At 41.1% G+C, this 20196-nt stretch overlaps 1 protein-coding gene across 1 annotated transcript; it reads left to right on the top strand.

The window, feature by feature from the left end:
• The first annotated feature begins 991 nt into the window (after positions 1 to 991).
• Positions 992 to 18553, top strand: LOC110139579 (prolactin-inducible protein homolog). Its single transcript, XM_020897548.2, has 8 exons — positions 992 to 2363; positions 2878 to 2983; positions 4666 to 4783; positions 5131 to 6155; positions 13964 to 14253; positions 15305 to 15406; positions 17932 to 18049; positions 18362 to 18553. The coding sequence occupies exons 1-4, from the start codon at positions 2269 to 2271 to the stop codon at positions 5253 to 5255; spliced, it is 444 nt and encodes a 147-aa protein (XP_020753207.2). The 5' UTR covers positions 992 to 2268; the 3' UTR covers positions 5256 to 6155; positions 13964 to 14253; positions 15305 to 15406; positions 17932 to 18049; positions 18362 to 18553.
• The last annotated feature ends 1643 nt before the right edge of the window (positions 18554 to 20196 follow it).

Here is a 20196-nt window from a genome sequence, read left to right as displayed (position 1 = left end):
TATCATCAAGTTAACTTCACCTGCTTCTTCAGGAAGAGAAGAGGATGACAGAGGTCGAGATGGTTAGATGGCATCTCCGACTCAATGGACATGAGTTTGAACATGTTCCAAGAGATGGTAAAGGACAGGGAAGCCTGACATGCTGCAGTGCATGGGGTCACAAATAATCGGACATGACTGAGCGACTGAACAGCAACAACAACAATAATTACTATTAAAAAATCATTTGTGAGATACATTACATTGTTTTATCCATACTAAATCTTTGAAATCCACTGGGCAGTTAACACAACAAATCTAAGATAGACTGACCCCATTTCCTGGCTTCAGTGGCCACTTGTCCTATGCAAACCGTGCAGCTATTGAACAGTTTCACTGGGCAGAACGTGCTGTTGGACGGAGGCAACCCAGAACCTTAGCAGAGTAAGTCTTGCTGCCAGCCCTCATCCTAAAGCAGCATACAACTTCCTGCAAATACCACCACATTAACCTAATATCTCAATACTACTGAAAAAATGAGAGTTTGCTATGATAACAGGTTTTCTGCTGAAATTTGCTACTAATTGTTACATTCATTTCCATTCCTTTGGCAAACTGGCCCTTGATTTTATTGGAGCCCTCTGGGGCTACATATTTCTTAATATATACTTGAAACATCATTTCATCCCAAAAAGATAACTTGCAGTTTACTATTTGTGGAAGTCTATCAGAAGTAACTAGAAGGGTCAAGTCAGAGAAATTAGCTAAGAAAATTAGTTTAAGCATCAGTTTCCAACCTTGATATGATTTGGATTTTTTTACCATGAAAATATATTATTTAGTTGACAATAATATTTCAATAAATAAGAATTTAATGGAAGGCAAGATATTGGGAGGGAAAGAATTTTAATGAGTTTAGGAAAAACAGAGATGAAAGGTAGACTGACCCTGGAAAGAAAAGACCAGCCCTACAGCACCTGGAGTTAGACAGAGGCCCCTCCTGATTCATAGACAATACTGCATAAAATACAAATGAAGACATGAAGGCAACCTTCCCTAGTCTTGCTCTACCCTTAAGGCATCTCAAGGTTCTGCTTAGCTGCAGCACTCTAGTTCTCTGGGGTACTCCTCAGAGGTAAGGGTGCAGTACTCTAGCAGTCCCAGTTCACTCACTCTTGGACTTAACCTCCACATCTGATGCGAGAACCCTCAGCTGTTCCCTGGTTCTCCCTTTTGCATGATAGGTATGGAAGTGCATGAGCTCCCTAGTCACCCAAACTCTCTAAGTGGTTTTGCAGATACCAACCAGAGATGATCACAAAGGTCCTCCAAAGATGGAATCTGTCATCTGTCCCCACAACTGAATTTCTTGCAAGTAGAAGCAGGCTGAAAAGTAACCAAAGCCAGGGAAATAGAGAGCTGGGATGATAGGACTTTTTCTGAGAAGCTTCAGGAGAGCAGCTTCCACACATGGAGTGTGAATCCAAGGCTCCTAAAGGAACCAATCCATACATAGAAAGGTGACTGAATGCAGCTTCTTGCTTTTTGGTAGTGCCATAAGGAATACATGCCGTGTATGTCTTGCCTCTTCTAATCTGATCTGACTTCTTCCTATGTCCATGGACTGAATGCTCTTTAAACACACTCTACACACTTTGGGACCACCACTTATTAGAGATGATTCTCTGAACCAAAAATGTAAATCAGAGAAGGTATGATTAGGCACATTAGCGTCAAGGCATCCATTCTATTAATACAATCTAAAATTCCACATCTAAAATCTACAGCAAATTTTAGAGTTGAGGCATTGAGAGGAAGATAAGACATTTGTCATTCAGAGGACAAAGACACAGGACACTTCAGGGATCCTACAAACTCAGAGCAGGCGTTAGGAAGTAGTGCTTAGTAAAGGAAAGAAACATGCTTAGAGCAGTTACGACAGGATCTATCCTAAGGATCCGGGAACATTCTAATGTTGGGAAAAAAACAAATGGTAATGGTGCAACTCCCTCCTTCCTCTCTCTCTCCTCAACTTAAAGTTCTGACTACTTGTGAATGGGTAAATGAGCTCAGGCACAGCAAAAAAAGAAGTTCCGGACAAACACTGACCTTTCTCAAAAAAAAAAAAAGAAAGAAAACAACTAAGGTAGCAAAAAGGAAATCGCTCAGATGTGATGATGTTGGCCAAGTGAACTTGACCCAATAGCTCCAGGGTCTTCCTGCTAGAGTTATAAGAGCCGTCCTGGCTCCCTGAGGACACAGTCCTCCTGAGCTTCAAATTCTTCCAGCATGCATGCCCTTCAGTTTCTGTTCAAGACCAGCCCTGCTGTCCTGCTCCTCCTTCTCTGCCTGAGACTCGGGTCTGGCGCAGCTCAAGACCTAGTGTAAGTCGTGTATTTTTCTTCCCTGCAGAAAATCTTCCAGGGGAGGACAATTTTGCCAACCCAGAACTCATTCTCTCCCTGCTCAGAAACTGCTGGGAGAGGTTACTGAATCCATGACTTACAGCTCTTTTGTGTTTTAAATCCGTCTTCTATCCTTTTATCATTCTCTCCTTTTGCCATGAAAGAGAAACATAGTTGGCAATGTGACCGCGGTCAATAGCTATGGTGTAAACTTTGCATAAGGTGCCTGAGCTATACAAGAGAGGCCAAGGCCCTGCTCACTGCCCAGAAGACAGGGCTGTGCTGATCCACCAACTCAGGTGATCCCTGCGCTTCATGGGCATCTGTGCTCACCTCAGGTATTGTCATACAAAGGAGATCCTTAGGCATTGGTGCCTCTGTATCCCTGTTAGCCCCCTGCTCTCTCTGCCTCTCCTGCTTGCATATTCCCTCCCAGGCTACCTCAATCCAAGACTTTTATCTGACCTTTTTTCTGCCTCTTTTTTATATGTAGACAGGAGGTGATTTCAGCAAAACTGACAATTGATCCAGTGGAAGACTCAACTAACTATTACGATGTAACAGTCACAGTTAAAAGTCACCTGGCCAAATGCTTAGTGGTAAGTGAAGCTTTGGGGGTCATGGTGAGAGGGGAGAGAGATGAGAAATATCCTCATAAATGATTTCAATCCACACTATTGATTTGAAGTGAAACATCATCTTACAAAGTCACCTACAAATGCTTTTGCATGCATTAGCCGTGAACTTCAGAGCAACTCTCTTAGGAAAGTGTGTATTCTTATTTCCATTTTTAAAATGAAAGAGTGATGGTACGGATGGAATAGTCGAATTCATAAGTTCTGAAAGTACATTGGTAGCTTACAGGGCCAAGGTGTATGGGAGTGGGGATGTTAGTGTTTAATGGGGACGGAGTTTCAGTTTAGGAAGCTGAAAAATCTGGGAAATGGGTGATAGCCTGCGCTGCACAACAATGCGAATGGACTTTGTGCCACTTAACTGTGCAGCTAAATATGGTTAAAATGTTGTTTTTTATTTTGTCACTTTTACCACAAAAAAAGAAAAAGCACTAAAAAACAAAGAAGAATGTGATGGTAGGCAGAGGATAAATGAGAAGAGGCTTTCCACCATGTCAGGACTCCTATATTCCCCAGGGGAGAAGCAAGGAGGAGGGAGAAAAGCAGTAAGAATAGGGATAAAAACCAAGATGAATAAGACTGGGTGACAATGGTTAAGCAGCATTGCTGGCCCTGAGCCATCCACGCCCCTGCCACCATCCTGTGCCATGGGGAGGCTGAGTCATGGAGACTCCACTCAATAGGCCACGGCAGATGGGAGAGAAGCTGCAAGGATGGGGTGATTATGGTCTCCCTCACCGATGGGAGACTTCCTGTCAGACCAGGACTGGCTTTCCAGCCTCTTACCTCCATCACCTCTCCTCACTGCCTTCACTGAGCCTTCAGATCCCCTAGACCACCGGCTTCTTCGTATTTGACAGCAATCATCAACTCCTTAGAGGTCTCAGTGAGGTTTTTAGAAAACAATGCAAACAGTAGGGAAAGCTACCAAAACCCCTAAGAGAAATACATGCGGTATCTAATTATTTACTCAAGTATAAATGATGCTAGAAACGCCTTTGAGCTTCCCCTTTCCAAACATCTTCTCTGTTGCCATTTCAGGAAGGTCCTGGGACTTTCTCTTCTCAGGTCTGACCTCAGTAGATGTCTTCTCCCATCTGGAATCTCAGTCATTCCTTTCCTCTTGTATCTGAGTAAAAGTTTTATAAATGTATTGGGTAAGGCAAACATGTACTGAGTACCAGTTGGCCAAGTGCTTTCAGGTTCCAGGTGTCTTTATTTGTACAATACACATAGTACTTTACCTTCATAAAGAGCTTTATCATACAAAAAAGGCAAAAACTTATGAACTCATACCGACTAGATAGCTAGATTTCATACCTTGATTTCACAAAGGTAGAATGAGAAGCTCAGAGTAAAAATGCCAAGTCACAAAGCCGGAAACCAGCTCAGTAGGGACAATGAGCTCTGTTTTGTTTATTCGGTGGGTTTATTCCCCACCACATCGGAGCAGACTGCTTTTTACCATCTCGATGACACTCTAAATTGAGTTCAACCATACATGTGTGAAGGGCTGATGTCTAGGGGAAACCTCTGGTGCCCTCTTCCTGTGTTGACTTAAAACATGCTTATTCTGCTTAATGGTCACTCCCCAGCTTCCTCAGCCAAATCCACACTTTTTACCTTTTTCATCCTCTCCTCCTCAGGTTAGAGTCACGCTCAAGGCCTTCAACAACATCATTTTTCCTTATGGTAATTTTATTTACACAGCCTGTCTATGTGATTTCAGTACAAGAAACTTCTTTTGGGAAATACAAGCATCAGGTATGTGCAGAGACTTCCTGCCTGAGTGCTAATGTCAGATAAGGGGAAGTGTTATGTGAGGGCAAAGGGCAAAGTTTAAAGGGAAACCAAGACATGGCAGAAAGCAAAATGAATAAATTATTGGAGGAAGATGAAACTCATCACATAGAGGCAGTGTGGGCAAGGGGTTCAAGGTGGAGGAAGGGAGAGGGGCTGGTAACATCTTTGTCTTGTATAGAAGCCTGAGAAATGGGGCCGAGTGTCAGACACAGTAAAAGGCAGGATACGATGTTTTGTGGGTGGGTCTGGTGTAAGAAGACCAGTAGTGGAATCCAGCTGTCTGACACAACATTGCTTTTTCTCTCCAGAAAATGGGATCATAAAAGGGAAAGCTGAAGTTGTATCAGAAGAGAATATATGCCCTTCTGATGAGGAAATCTACACCATTGTTTACAAAGTTTGTATCAAGCGTAAAATCATCATAAGATTCTGATCTCAAAAGTCTGCTGAGTTTGTGGGCAGCTATGTGGACTGGAAAATAGAATTCCTATGGGCTTCTCACTGTCTTGCCTGTGTTCTCTCCCCCAAATTAGTACTGTGTCTGCTCAGACACCCCAGGGTCCTCATGAACCAGTATGTTAAGAGGACTTCTCAGGGATGATACATGAGCATCCACTTCCTAGCAATTGAGAAGAAAGAGAAGACGGGAACTATCCTCACCATTTAACACAGTGGCGAACATGTCCAGAGAGAGCTGTCCCCGGGGCTAAGATTAAGGGTAGAACTGAGCAAAGGTTCTAAGCAGCAGTCCCCAGTCAGTTTAAACCAGGAACCGGTTTTATGGAAGACAATTTTTCCATGGGCCAGGGGTTTGTGGCAGGGGGAGGTGAGAGAGAGTTTTGGGAAGATTCAAGTGCATTATGTTTATTGGCAATTTATTTCTATTTTTATATCATCAGCTCCACCTCAGATCATCAGGCATTAGATCCCAGAGGTTGGGACCCCTGGATTAAGTTTCCTTCCTCTTTCAGTCCAGTTACATGCAGCTGCCCCTCCCAGTTATCTGCAAGTTCAATGAACCTGAAGTCCTAAATTATTACATCTTGCTCCTCTTGAACTAGCAAGGAAAAGATTAGCAGGAGCTCAGGTGTGCTGGGCTCTTGACCAGGATGTTCCTTCCTTAAGCCTAAGCTCTTTCATCACAATAAGGCAAAACTCAGTCGGCAAGGAGATACCTATTGTGAGTGGAGATTGAGGAGTTATGGGGACCATTCATTGCTGCTACTAATGGGCATGTATAAATAGGTACAGCCATCCAGAGAATCACCTGATGTAACTTAAATTAATTGTGTACATACCTTCAGACCCAGAACTTCCACAACCAGCAGTGATGGTAAGAGAGACAATTTTGATTCCTGGGATCCAGGGCCAATCTACTCTAGCTATCAAAGACAAAGGGCCACTGAAGAGCCACTGTTTTAAAAGAGAGGCACATCTTGAAGGATATTTTGTGATCCCATGCACTGTAGTCCCCTCCGGCTCCTCTCTCCATGGGATTTTTCAGGCAAGAATACTAGAGTGAGTTGCCAATTCCTTCTCCAGGGGACCTTCCTGACCCAGGGATCAAGCCTGGGTCTTCTGCATTGCAGGTGGATTCTTTACCAACTGAGCCACCAGGAAAGCCCTCATAATTACAGCTCGTGAAGAACATCACCATATCCCTAAACAGTGTGATTCCAAAGTCATTTCCTTAGCAGCTCATGTCTGTGCTTTTCCTGGCATGCCACATCAGTAGTTTTCACATAATGCGAATGAGACTCAGTATATACCTTGATCGTGGTATTCCCATTGAAACAAACCTTTCACTTAAAAAAATTATTCCATTGATATAAGGAGATGTTAGATGGACCTAGAAATCAGATACTCTGTGAGCTCTCAGAGAGTGGTGCTGAATAAACACTGCAGGCAGGAAAAAGTTCCATACCTAGAATATGCATCAATTTCAGTACAGACAAGATGAGTGCATGAATGTTAAGTCACTTCAATGTGTCCAGCTCTTTGAGATCCTACAAAGATACTGCCCCCTCAAGAGTCTAAAGGATTCAGTGTAATCATTATTCTATGAAATTGTCTCCTTGAGAGATGATACATTATTGAGGTCTCAGTATTAGTTTTTGTTGTTGAAAGGCCAGCACCTGAAACATCAAAATCACTTATGGGAAGAAATGAATTTTTTACAATTTTACCAAATACTTTATTTTTAAAGTATTTTTTAATATTAGCTGCTCTGAGTCTTAGCTGCGGCACACAGAATCTTAGATCCTCATTGTGGTACACGGGATGTTTGGTTGCAGCATGAGAACTCTGTGTTGTCTATGGGATCAACTTCCTTGAGCAGAGATCAAACCTGGGCCCTCTTCATTGGGAGCACAGAGTCTTAACCATTGAACCACCATGGAGTCCCTGCTGCTGCTGTTGATGCTGCTGAGTCGCTTCAGTCATGTCCGACTCTGTGTGACCCCAAAGACAGCAGCCCACCAGGCTCCTCTGTCTCTGGGATTCTCCAGGCAAGAATACTGGAGTGGGTTGCCATTTCCTTCTCCAATGCATGCATGCATGCTAAGTCGTTTCAGTCATGTCCAACTCTGTGTGACCCCATAGACAGCAGCCCACCAGGCTCCTCTGTCCCTGGGATTCTCCAGGCAAGAATACGGAGTGGGTTGCCATTTCCTTCTCTGAGGGAGGTCCCTAAAATATATTTTATTTTTATGGAAGTATATTTGATTTGCAATAAGTTTCAGGCACAAACCACAGGACTTCAGCTATATAAATATGTATATTTATATTTATTCAGATTCTTTTCCCTTATAGGTTATACTGTGCTATTTCCAATTTATGAAGGATGGCTGCTGTAGCCACTCAAATATATAATTTTTGGGTCTGCCTATGTCTAAGTAATAATGCAGAACTCTGGTCTCTTTGTGTTTCACGGTCAGGAATTGGGTCTCCATGGTGCTCAAATGCACCTTTTAAAAAATTAGTTTTCTCCTGCAGAGAGTATAGATTTATTCCAGAATCCTGCTGGTCTACCCTGCCACACTCTGGTGAGACTTAACAGAGTCGACACTCAGAGTCCATCATCTACCATGAATCTGTGTAGCACCATAGGATCTCCCAAATGATGTGGCCAAAATAAAGGATTTATATTAGCTCAGATTGCTGTAACAAAATGCCTTAGACGGAGTGGCTTAAGCAACAGAGTTTTATTTTCTCATTGTTCTGGAGGCCAGTAGTCTGATATCAGGATGCCAGCATGACCAGGTTCTAGGGAGGGCTCTCTTGCTGGCTTGCATACAGCCACCTTCTCACTGTATCCTGGTACAGGGAAAAGACAGTAATGGTGCCTTTTCCTCATCTTATAGTGGCACCAGTTCTAGGAGCTCCACTCTTAAGACCTAATTTAACCTGATTCACCTCTTTAAAGGCTCTAATAGACTCACTTGAGGAAGGGGAGGCAGAGCAACAAAAAATAATTTCAGGAAACATAATTCAGACTCAGCAAGACTGCACACACCAAAGTTTGAACCTGTTATAGAATCCCTTTATTGCTCTGGATACCACTCAAAACTGGCATCTTTTTGAGTCATCCAATGATGATTTGTCAGTCCCCAAATTAGTAAACTCTACCTCCAAACTCTAAGGTCTTCCAAGAATGGTGCCGTTTTTTCAGTGGTAAGTTGTTCAAGGTTCAATAACTATCTTTACCTTAGAAAAGAGCTTCCCAGGTAGTGCTAGTGGTAAAGAACCTGCCTGCCAATGTAGCAGATGCAAGAGACAAGGGTCTGATTCCTGGATGGGGAAGATCGCCTAGAGGAGGGCTTGGCAACCCACAGTATTCTTTTTTTTTTTACCTACTTTATTGTGACATTATTTACGTAACATAAAATACAATGGGTTTCCCAGGTGACACTAGTGGTAGAGAACCGGCTTGCAAATGCTGGAGACATGACCCTTGGGGAGGGGGTGTCCCTGGGTCAGGAAGATCGCCTGGAGGCGGGCATGGCAACCCACTCCAGTGTTTTTGCCTGTAAATCCCATGAACAGAGGAGCCTGGTGGGCTACAGTCCATAATGTTGCAAAAAGTTGGCCTTGACTAAAACAGCTTTGCATGCATGCAGGCACAAAATACAATAATTTAAAGTATATGGATAACCAGCAAGGACCTACTGCATCACACATGGAACTCTGCTCAATGTTACGTGGCAGCTTGGATGGGAGGGGAGTTTAGGGGAGAATGGATACATGTATATGTATGCCTGAGGCCCTTCATTGCTCACCTAAAACTATTACAATATTGTCAATTGGCTATAACCCAATACAAAAAATTTTTTTAAAAATATAAAATATAAGATAAAAAATAAAAAATATTTGCCAATTGTCTTCTTAAAGGAATAAAGAATACAGTTCAAGTTTTGATAAATAGCTATAATTACTAATAAAATCATGATGAATATTTTATCAGCACAAAAGATTTAATCATCCCATTTTTCATCCAATATCCTCCTCATCCTCAAACCCCAGATAACAACTGATCAACTTTTGTTCACTGTATATTGATTTGTCTTATCTAAAACTTCATAAAAATTGAAATGAGCACTACGGACTGTTCTGTCTCTAGCTCCTTTATTTAGCATGTATGTTTTTGAGATTCATACATGTTTTTTACTTTTTTTCTCCACACCAAAGCTGACAGAATTTACTGCTAGTAGACCTGAGCTATAAGAAATATCAACTTGAGTCAAAGAGAACAATACTTTTTTTTCCTCAGACACATAGAAGATCCAAAGGAATGTATTAAAGCATAGTAGAACTAGTAAGTCATTTTAGCAAAATTTCTAAAATACACAGGACAAAATACTAAAGTATCTGTTGCTCCATACTAGAAATAAGCAATTGGAATATTAAATTTCAAAACACCATACTATTTGGAATTTCATTATGAAATTTCATATCAGTTGTATTTATAGTAGTAAAAATGGGAAATAATACATAGGTACATGGAGAGATGAACAGACTTTTAGAAATGTGGCATATTTATACAATGGAAAACTACTCAGGAGAAAAAAAGTAAAAACCCACAGTATTCTTGCCTGGAGAATCCTATGAACAGAGGAGCCTAACAGGCTACAGTCCATGGGTTTGCAAAGAGTCAGAAATGACTGAATAGACTTAGCACAGCACCTTGGAAAAGATGTTCCAACATGCCCTGAACCACTACACCCCTAAAAACTTCACTAATGTGGAAGCCCCTTAAGTATTTGTATTTTTACTAACAGTTTGCATTTCAAAGTATTCCTCAAAACTGAAGAAGAAACACTTCCATATTATTCCGTGAAACCGCCATTGTCCTGATTTCAACCAATAGAAAAAGAATCCACAGGGAAAAAAAAAAAGAATATTATGGGTCAATGTTCTTGATGAACATAGATGCAAAAATCCTTGACAAAATATTAGCAGGTCAAATTCAACAGTATAGCAAAAGGATCCTACACCATAGTCACCTAGGATTTATCCTAGATATTCAAAGATACTTCAATGTCCACAGTCGATCCATGTGATACAGCACACGAACAAAACTAAGTATAAAAATTATATAGTAATCTCAATACAGGCAGAAAGAGCTTTTCACAATACAAAACATCCATTTATAATTTTTAAAACTTTCAACAAGGTAAGTGTAAAGGGAATATACCTCAACATAACATCTATTGACATATATATATGTAAATACCTATTGATATATGTGTGTGTATATACATATACATACATATATATATACACACACACACACACACATATATATATATATGACAAACCCACAGCTAACATCATACTCAATAGCAAAAGGCTGAAAACATTTATTCTAAGGTCATAAACAACACAAGAATTCCCACTCTCACCACTTTTATTCAATACAGTATTGGAAGTCCTAATCAGAGCATTCAGACAAGAAAAATAAGAAGCATCCAAATGGAAAGGGAAGAAGTAAAGCTGTCACTATTTGTAAATTACATGGAATTTGCGTAAAAACCATAAAGATTCCACCAAAAAACTCTTAGTACTAATACGTGAATTCAGGAAATTCATAGTCTATAAAATTAATATACACAAAACTATAGTGTATATACTATATAGTATATACAATAATGATGATCTATCAGAAAGAAATTAAGAAATTAACCTCATTTACAATTGTATCTTAAGAGAATAAAATACCCAGCAATAAACTTAACCAAGGAAGTAAAAGACTTGTACTCTGAAAATTATAAGACACTGATGAAAGGAATTGAAGATCACACAAATAAAAGATATACTACACTTATATATTGTAAGAATTACTACTGTTAATATGTTCATACTACCCAAAGCAATCAACAAATTAAATGCAATCCCTATCAGGATACCAAGGCATTTTTCACAGAACTAGAAAAAGTACTCCAAAAATTTGTATGGAACCACAAAAGGCCCCAAGAGAAAAAGACGTCTTGAGAAACAACAAAACTGAAGACATCATACTCCCTATTTCCAACTATTCTACAAAGCTCTATTCATCCAAACATTGTGATACTATCCAAAAATAGCCACATAGATCAATGGAACAGACTACAGAACCCAAAAATGAGTCCACACCTATATAGTCAATTAATCTACAACAAAAGAGGAAAAAACATAAAATGAAGAAGACAGCTTCTTCCATAAAAAGTCTGGGAAAACAGGACAGCTACTTCTAAAAATCAGACTAGGCCATTTTCTCACATTGTATATAAGATAAACTCAGAATGAATTAAGGACCTAAGGTAACACTTGAAACACTTGATACTTGAAACCATAACACCCGTAGAAGAAAACATTAGCAGTAAGCTCCTTGACATTGATCTTAGCAGTATTTTGGGGGGTCTGTTTCCTCCTGCAAGGGTAACAGGAGCAAAAATAAACAGACAGGACTGCATCAGCTAAAAACCTTTTCCACAGTAAAGGAAACCAACAACAAAATGAAAAAACAAACTACTGAATGAAAGAAGATATTCCCAAATAATATGTGCAACAGGGGTTTACTATCTAAATTATATACAGAAAACATCCAATATTTTAAAAACGAATCTAATTAAAAAACAGCCAGAGTACCTAAATAGACATTTCTCCAAAGAAGATACAGAGATCACAAAGAGACAGATGGAAAGATGCTCAACATCACTAATTATTTGGGAAATTATTGACATTTCTCCCAGCAATCTTGATTCCAGCTTAGGCTTCCTCCAGCCTGAATTATTTAGCCTAATGCATCCTGAATATTATTTTAAGGTATAACATTTATATTAAATTTACGTTAAATATAATTAATATTTTTAAATAATTAATGAGATACACTACATTCTTTTATCCATACTAAATCTTTGAAATCCACTGGGCAGTTGACACTTACAATAACTCTAAGTTAGACTAACCCCATTTCCTGGCTTCAGTGGCCAATTGTGCTATGTAGACAGTGCAACTATTGAACATTTCCACTGTGTCAGAATGTGCTGATGGACAGAGGCAACCCAGAACCTTAGCAGAGTAAGGCTGACTGCCAGCCCTCATCCTAAAGCAACACACAACTGCCTGCAAATACCACTACATTACCCCTAATATCACAACACTACTGAAAAAATGACAGCCTGCTAATAGGTTTTCTGCTAAAATTTGCTATTAATTGCTTCATTCCTTTCCATTCCTTTGGCAAACTAGCCCATGATTTTATCGGAGCCCTCTGGGGCTACATATTTCTTAATACATAGCGGAAACATCATTTCAACATAAAAAGGTAACTTGTAGCCTGCTAGTATTTGTGGAAGTCTATCAGAAGTAACTAGAAGTGTCAAATCAGAGAAATTAACTAAGAAGAGCAATCTAAGCTATTTTAAGCTTCAATGTCCAACCTTGATATGATTTGGACTTTTTTTTACCATGAAATATATTATTTAGTGGAAAATAAGATTTTAATAAATAAAAGTTTAATAGAAGGCGAGGTCTTGGGAGGGAAAGAAATTTAATGAATTTTGAGAAAATAGAGTTAAAAGGTAGACTGAATGGGAGCTAGAAGACCTGCTGTACGGCACCTGGTGTTAGAGTGATGCCCCTTGGATCACAATATTGGATTAGATACAAATGAAGAGATGAAAGCAACCTTCCCTGGTCTTGCTCTAGCCGTAAGGCTAGAGTCCTGCTTGGCTGCAACACTCTTTCTCTGGGGTACTCTACAGAGGTAAGACTGCAGCATTGTCAGCTGTCCCAACTCAGTCACTCCCCCATCCAACGCGAAAACATTCAAATCTTCTCTGGTTCTCCCATTTGGGTGCTATGTGTGAAATTGCATGAGTTGCCTAGACACCCTAACTATCTAAGTGGTTCCTCAGATACCACCTTCTCCTGTGAGATAACTGGAGATGATCACAAAGGTCCTTCAAAGATGGGATCTGTCATCTGTCCCCACAACTGAATATCCTGCAAGTAGAAGCATCTGCGCAGTCACTGAAGGCAGGGAGAGAGAGAGCTGGGATGCCAGCACTTTTCCTGAGAAGCTTTAGGAGAGCAGCTTCCACACACCGAATGTGGATCCAAGGCTCTGAAAGGAACCAGCCCATACATAGGAAGGTCATTGAATCCAGCTTCTAGCTTGTTCATAGTGTCATAACAAATACACACACATGTATCTGGTCTCCCCTGGTCTCATCTAGGGAAGACGTTTCCTGACTTCTTCCTGAATTACCTTTAAACATACTTTGTGTCCTATGTAGCCACCACTTCTTAGAGATGACTCATTGTACCAAAAATGCAAATCATAGAAAGTATGAATAGGCACATTCATGACAAGGCATCCATTCTACAATCTACAACTCTACATCTAAAATCTACAACAAATTTTACACTTAAGGCATTGAGAGAAAGACAAGACGTTTGTCATTCAGAGGACAAAGAGACAGGACCCTTCCTGAAATCTACGGACTCAGAGCCAGGGTTAGGAAGTAGGACCTGGAAAGAATCCTGTTTACAACTGTTGAGACAGGATTTATCCTAGTGATCCAGGAATCTTCTAAAGTTAAAAAAACAAGGGGAAACAGTCCAACTCATTCTTTCCTCTCTCTCTCTCCTCATTTAAAGTTCCGGCTAAGCATTGACCAAAAAAAAAAAAAAAAGAAAGAAACCAACCAAGATACCAATGAAGGAAATCTCCAGGATGTGATGATTTTGGCCGAGTGAACCTGCTTCAATAGCTCCAGGGTCTTCCTGATAGAGTTAAAAAGAACAATCCTGGTCCCTGGGTACACAGTCCTCCTGAGCACCAAATTCTCCAGCATGCATCCTCTTCAGCGTCTTTTCAAGACCAGCCCTGCTGCCCTGTTCCTGGTTCTCTGCCTGACACTGGGGACTGGTGCAGCTCAAGAGCCAATGTAAGTCATCTGTTTTTCCTCTCTACATAAATTCTTCCAGAGAGGACACTTCCGCCAACCCAGAAACCCACATTATGCACCTACAGATTACTTTCCTGCCCCAAGAGGACCCAGCCTGAGAGTCCTCACTATTTGAGTCTCTTTGGTCACACTCTCTCCCTGTTCAGAACCTGTTGGAGAGATTACTGAATCCATGACCTACACCTACTTTGTGTTTTAACTCAGCTTTCTATCATTTTATCATTCTCATCCTTTTCCCATAAAAGAAAAGAAAAGGCCGGGATGTTAGCACGGCGGTCAGCTCTGGGATAAGCTTTGAATAAGATGCCTGAACTGCACAAGAGTGGCCATGACCCTGGTCACAACGCAGTAGAAAGTGTTGTGCTGACCCAGCAACTCAGATGATCCCTGTGACTTCATCGGCAACAGTGCTCACCATAGCTGTGTGCCATGCCAAGGGGATCCTTAAGAGTGGTGGCACTGATGCTTCTGTGTCTTCCCATGCCTTTCATCCCCCTGCTCTCTCTGCCTGTCCTGCTTCCATATTCCTCAAAGGTTACCTCAATCCTGGACTTGTTGCTTTTTTTTTTTTTAACTGGAACAGCTCAGAACTTGGCTTTAATGCCCTAAAGTTTATCCCAGAATCAAAATTGCCATGTGCTGTTGGTGAGGATGTGAACTGAATACAGCCCTTTGGACAGAATATGTCTGTATCAAAAATTTTAATGTATACATTTTGACCTAGCCATTCCACTTATTGGAGAAGGAAATGGCAACCCACTCCAGTAGTCTTGCCTGGAGAATCCCATGGACAGAGGAGTCTGGTGGGCTACAGTCCATGGGGTCACAAAGAGTCAGATACAACTGAGTATGCACACATTCCACTTATAGAGATGTGTCCTAAAGAGATATTCACAGAAGTGTATGAAGATACAGATGAGTGAGGATGTTTGCAGCATTGTTTATGATTATAAACAAAAATGGAAAACAACAGAAACGTCAACCTGGGCTTTTACCAGAGTTTTTTTTCTGCCTCTTTTGTCATATCTAGACAGAAGGTAATCTCAATAACCCTGACAGTTGAACGACTGGAAACTCAGAAGACTATAATGTAATACTCAGGGTTAGAAGTCATGTGCCTGTATACTTAGTGGTAAGTGAAGAATTGGGAGTTATGGTAAGTGGGGAGAGAGAAGAGAAATACCCTCATAAACAATTTTTGTGGTCACTAATGATGTGAAGTGAAATAGCTTCTTACAAAGAAGTCACCTACAAATGCTTTTGCATTCATTAGCCATGATTCTGAGAGCAACCCTGTTAGGAATGCATACATCATTATTTCCATTTTAAAAATGAAGAAGTTCCAACTAATGAAAATAAACGGGAAAAAAATTGTTTTAAAAAATGAAGACGTGTTGGTACAGATGGAATAGTCAAATTCAAAAATTGAAAATGCACATTAGTAGGTGCTAGGTGCCAGGGAGTGAGTGCCAAGTGGGGATATTAGTGTTTAATGGGGACAAAGTTTCCAAATTAGGAAAGTGAAAAATTCAGGAGATGGATGATGGTGAGATCTACACAACAATGTGAATGTACTTAATGCCACTGAACTGTACAGTTAAATATGGTTAAGATAGTATGCTTTATATTATGTAACTTTTACCTCAAACAACAACACAAATCTTTTAGTGATGGTATGCAGATGATAAATGAGGAGAGATTTTTTAACCATGTCAGGACTCTTCATTTCACCAGGGGAGGGAAGGAGTGGAGAGGAGAGAGGAAAGTAACATAAAGGGGATAATAACAAAGATGGATGAGACTGATGACAATGACAAAGGAGCTTTGCTGACTTGTGCCATCCACACCCTTGTCTCAGGCCAATGCGGTGATGAGGTTGAGTCAGGGAGGCGCCACTCAATAGGCCATGGTGGACGGGAGAGAAGCTGCAAGAATGGGGTGATGATGTCCTCCTCACAGATGGGAGACTTACTGTCACATTAGAATTGGCTTTCCCATTTCCTACCTTTTTTACTTTTCCCCGCTGTCTTCACTGACTCTTCAGATCCCTTATACCTCCTGCTTCAGGATATTTGATAATAATCCCTGATCCTTCAAGGCCTCCTTGGGGTTTTTAGAAAACAGATGCAAACAGAGGAGAAAGTTGCAGAGGTACCAAATCCCTAAGAGGACTACATACAGTATCTGATATTTATTCAAATGTAAATGATGCCAGAAATGCTTCTGAGCATCCCCTTTCCACAGATCTTCTCTGTTGCCATTTCAGGAAGATCCTGGAACTTTCTCTTCTCAGGTCTGACCTCAGCAGATTGCTTCTCCCATCTGAGAATCTCAGTCATTTCTTTCATCTTCTATCTGATTCTAATTCTATTGGGGGGAGGAGAACAGGCACGAGGTACTAGGTGGCCAAGTGCTTTCAGACTCCAAGGTCTTTATCTGTACAACACACAGTACTTTACCGTCACAAAGCTCTGTATCATACACAACACACAAGCCTTATGAACTCATACAGACTAGAGAAGTAAGTATCAATATCTTAATCTCATGATACCTCACAGAATGAGAAGCTCCGAGGGATAAATGCCACATCACAAAGCTGAAAAGCAGGATCAGTTCAGTTCAGTTCAGTCGCTCAGTTGTGTCTGACTCCTTGCGACCCCGTGAACCGCAGCACGCCAGGCCTCCCTGTCCATCACCAACTCCCAGAGTCTACCCAAACTCATGTCCATCGAGTCAGTGATGCCATCCAACCATCTCATCCTCTGTCTTCCCATTCTCCTCCTGCCCCCAATCCCTCCCAGCATCAGGGTCTTTTCCAACAAGTCAACTCTTCTCATGAGGTGGCCAAAGTATTGGAGTTTCAGCTTCAGCATCAGTCCTTCCACTGAACACCCAGGACTGATCTGTTTTAGGATGGACTGGTTGGATCTCCTTGCAGTCCAAGGGACTCTCAAGACTTCTCCAACACCACAGTTCAAAAGCATCAATTTTTCGGTGCTCAGTTTTCCTCATAGTCCAACTGACATCCATACATGACCGCTGGAAAAACCATAGCCTTGACTACACAGGATACATGGGAAAATAAACCCTGTTTTATTTGTTTGGGGGATTTTTTCCCACCACATCGGAGAAGACAAACTGATGATTCCAATCTCCATGACCCTCTTGGTTCACAGGCAAGTTCACTTAAGTCATTCCCTATCTACTCTAGTTGGGGAGCTTCAGAACTAAACACAGTCCAATCATGGTGACCTCTTGGCACTTCCATTGCTCTAAAGAACATTTCACGTATAACTTGATTAGTCAAATGCTAGGCAGACCCTCACACGTGTGTTTACCCCCACATCAGTAGACAGAACCAAGTGTGGTATCTGAGAGCACTTTCAAACCCAACTTCAAAACATTGACATACAGCAAGCAAAGAAATTATCTTTTTCACAACACAAGTCAAAGTTGAAAATGGCAGATAAGGAGAATTACCAATAGATTGGCTAAAGTCAAGTCTGGCCCTGAATGTGTTTAGAGTGATGTCTGGGAGAAACCCCTGGTACTGCCTCTGTGTTGGGCTAAAACATCCTTCTTTGGTGTAATATTTACTCCGGGGCTGCCTCAACCTGATAGACTCTGTTTAACTGTTTCCTATCCTCTTTTCCTCAGGTTAAAATCACACTTGGGGCATCCAACAACATCATTTTCCCTTATTGTAATTTTACATACACAGGATGTCTGTGTCTTCACTGTTCAAGAAATTTCTTCTGGGAAATACAAGGACTTGGTAAGTGAAGAAACTTCCTGCCTGAGCATTAGTGTCAAATAAGGGGGAACACAAAGAGGATAAAGTGAAAAGGGGAAATCAAGTCATGGCCAAAAGCAAAAGAAATAAGGGAGTGAAGTAAGAATGAAACACAAGACACACAGGCAGTGTGGGCAAGGGCTCAGTGCGGAGGAAGTGAGCGCGCTGGAAACAGCTGAATCTTGTGTGGGAGCCTGAGAAATGGGGCTGAGGGTCAGACACAGTAAAAGGCAGGGTAGAACGGTTTGTTGGTGAGGTCCAGTTGTCTGATAGAGCCTTGCTTCTTCTCTATAGGTAATGGGATACTAATAGGGAAGGCTGAAGTCGTGTCAGAGGAGAATATATGCCATGAGGTGGAAATCTCTACCCCTGTTTACAAAGTTGATATCAAGCGTGAAATCGTCATAACACTCTGATCTGAAGTCTGCTAACTCTGAGGTTGTGAGCATCATATGGAGTAGAAAATAAACCTCCTACTGGCTTCTCGCTGTGCTGTCTGTGTTGATTCCCCGAATCTTAGTACTGTGTCTGCTCAGACACCACAGGGTCCTAATGAACCAGTATTTTAACCTACTCAGGGATGATACATGACCATTCATTCTCTAGCAGATGAGAAGAAAGAGAAGACAGGAATTACTCTCACCATTTAACATGGGAGAGGAATGGTCCAAAGAGAAAACTCCCTAGACCTAAAATTAAGGGCAAAATTCAGCAGTGGTCCCCAACCTTATTAGAACCAGGGACCACTTTCCTGGAAGGCAATTTTTCCATGGACCTGGGGATGGGGACTGTTTGGGCGTGATCCAAGCACATTATATTTATTGTGCACTTTATTTCTATTATTATATCATCAGCTCCACCTCAGATGATCAGATATTAGATCCCAGAGATTGGGAAGCCCTGGGTTAGGTTTCCCTCCTATTTTAGGTCAATTACATCCAGCTGCCTCTCCCAGTTATCTGAAAGTTCAGTGACTCTGAAGTAAGTCCTAAAATTACTACATCTTCCTCCTCTTCAATTGGAAGCAAGGAAAGTACTCCCAGGAGCTCAGGCATGCTGCACTTCTAGCCAGGATGTCCCTTCCCTGTTCCCAAGCTCTTTCATCACAATAAAGCAAAACTCGGGAGGAAAGGAGAAACCTACCACTAACGAGGACTGCGTGTTCATGGGGACTATTCAGAGCTCCCAGTGGGACTGTGTAACAGATGCAGCCATCTGGCAGATCACCTGTAGTTACCCAAAACAGTTATGTGCACTCACACCTTTCGACCCAGCAGGGGCTCCACTGGGGGCTCAGACAGCAATGAATCTGCCTGCAGTGCCAGAGACCCAGGTTCAATCCCTGGGTCAGGAAGATCCCCTGGAGAAGGGAATGGCTACCCACTCCAATATTCTTGCCTGGAAAATTCCATGGATAAAGATAGTCCATGGGATCGCAAAGAGTCAGATATGACTCAGCAAATAATATTTTCTGACCCAGCACTTCCACAACCAAACTTGATGGTAAGAGACACTATTTTGATCCCTGAGCTCCTAGACCAATCTATTCTACCTATCAGAGACAAAGGAGCACTGAAGAGCCATTTTTTCAAAATACAGCCCACATCATCAAGACATCACCCTATCCCTAAAGAGTATGATTCCCAAGTCATTTCCACAGTTGCTCATGTGTGAGTTTTTCCAGCATGCCATAGGGCCAGTAGTTTTCTGATAATACAGTTAAGGAAATATCAGTACATACCTTGATCAACTGCCCACTTTGAGAACTCTTCATTTAACAAAATGATTCCATTGATATAAGGTCATCATAGATGAATCTAGAAATCAGATGCTCTGTGACCTCTCAGATAGTGATGCTGACTGAACACTGCAGACAGGAAAGAGATCCATACCTAGAATACGTATCAATCTCAGTAACAACAAGATACTGTCCCCTCAAGATCAGAAAAGATCCAGTGTAAAATCACTATTCTATTGAATGAGAGATGGCACTTTATTGAAGTCTTAGTATTAATCTCTGTTGTTGAAGGCCAGCTGCTACAACATCAAAATCACTAATGGGAAGAAGTGCATTTTTTAAATTTTAGCATACAGTTTACTTTTTTTAGTGATGATTTTTTTTAATATTT

The sequence above is a fragment of the Odocoileus virginianus genome, chromosome 1, assembly GCF_023699985.2.
Source record: "Odocoileus virginianus isolate 20LAN1187 ecotype Illinois chromosome 1, Ovbor_1.2, whole genome shotgun sequence".
Classification (NCBI taxonomy): domain Eukaryota; kingdom Metazoa; phylum Chordata; class Mammalia; order Artiodactyla; family Cervidae; genus Odocoileus; species Odocoileus virginianus.
The sequence above is the reverse complement of the archived record's forward strand: the minus strand, read 5'-3'. Positions and strand labels throughout refer to the sequence as shown.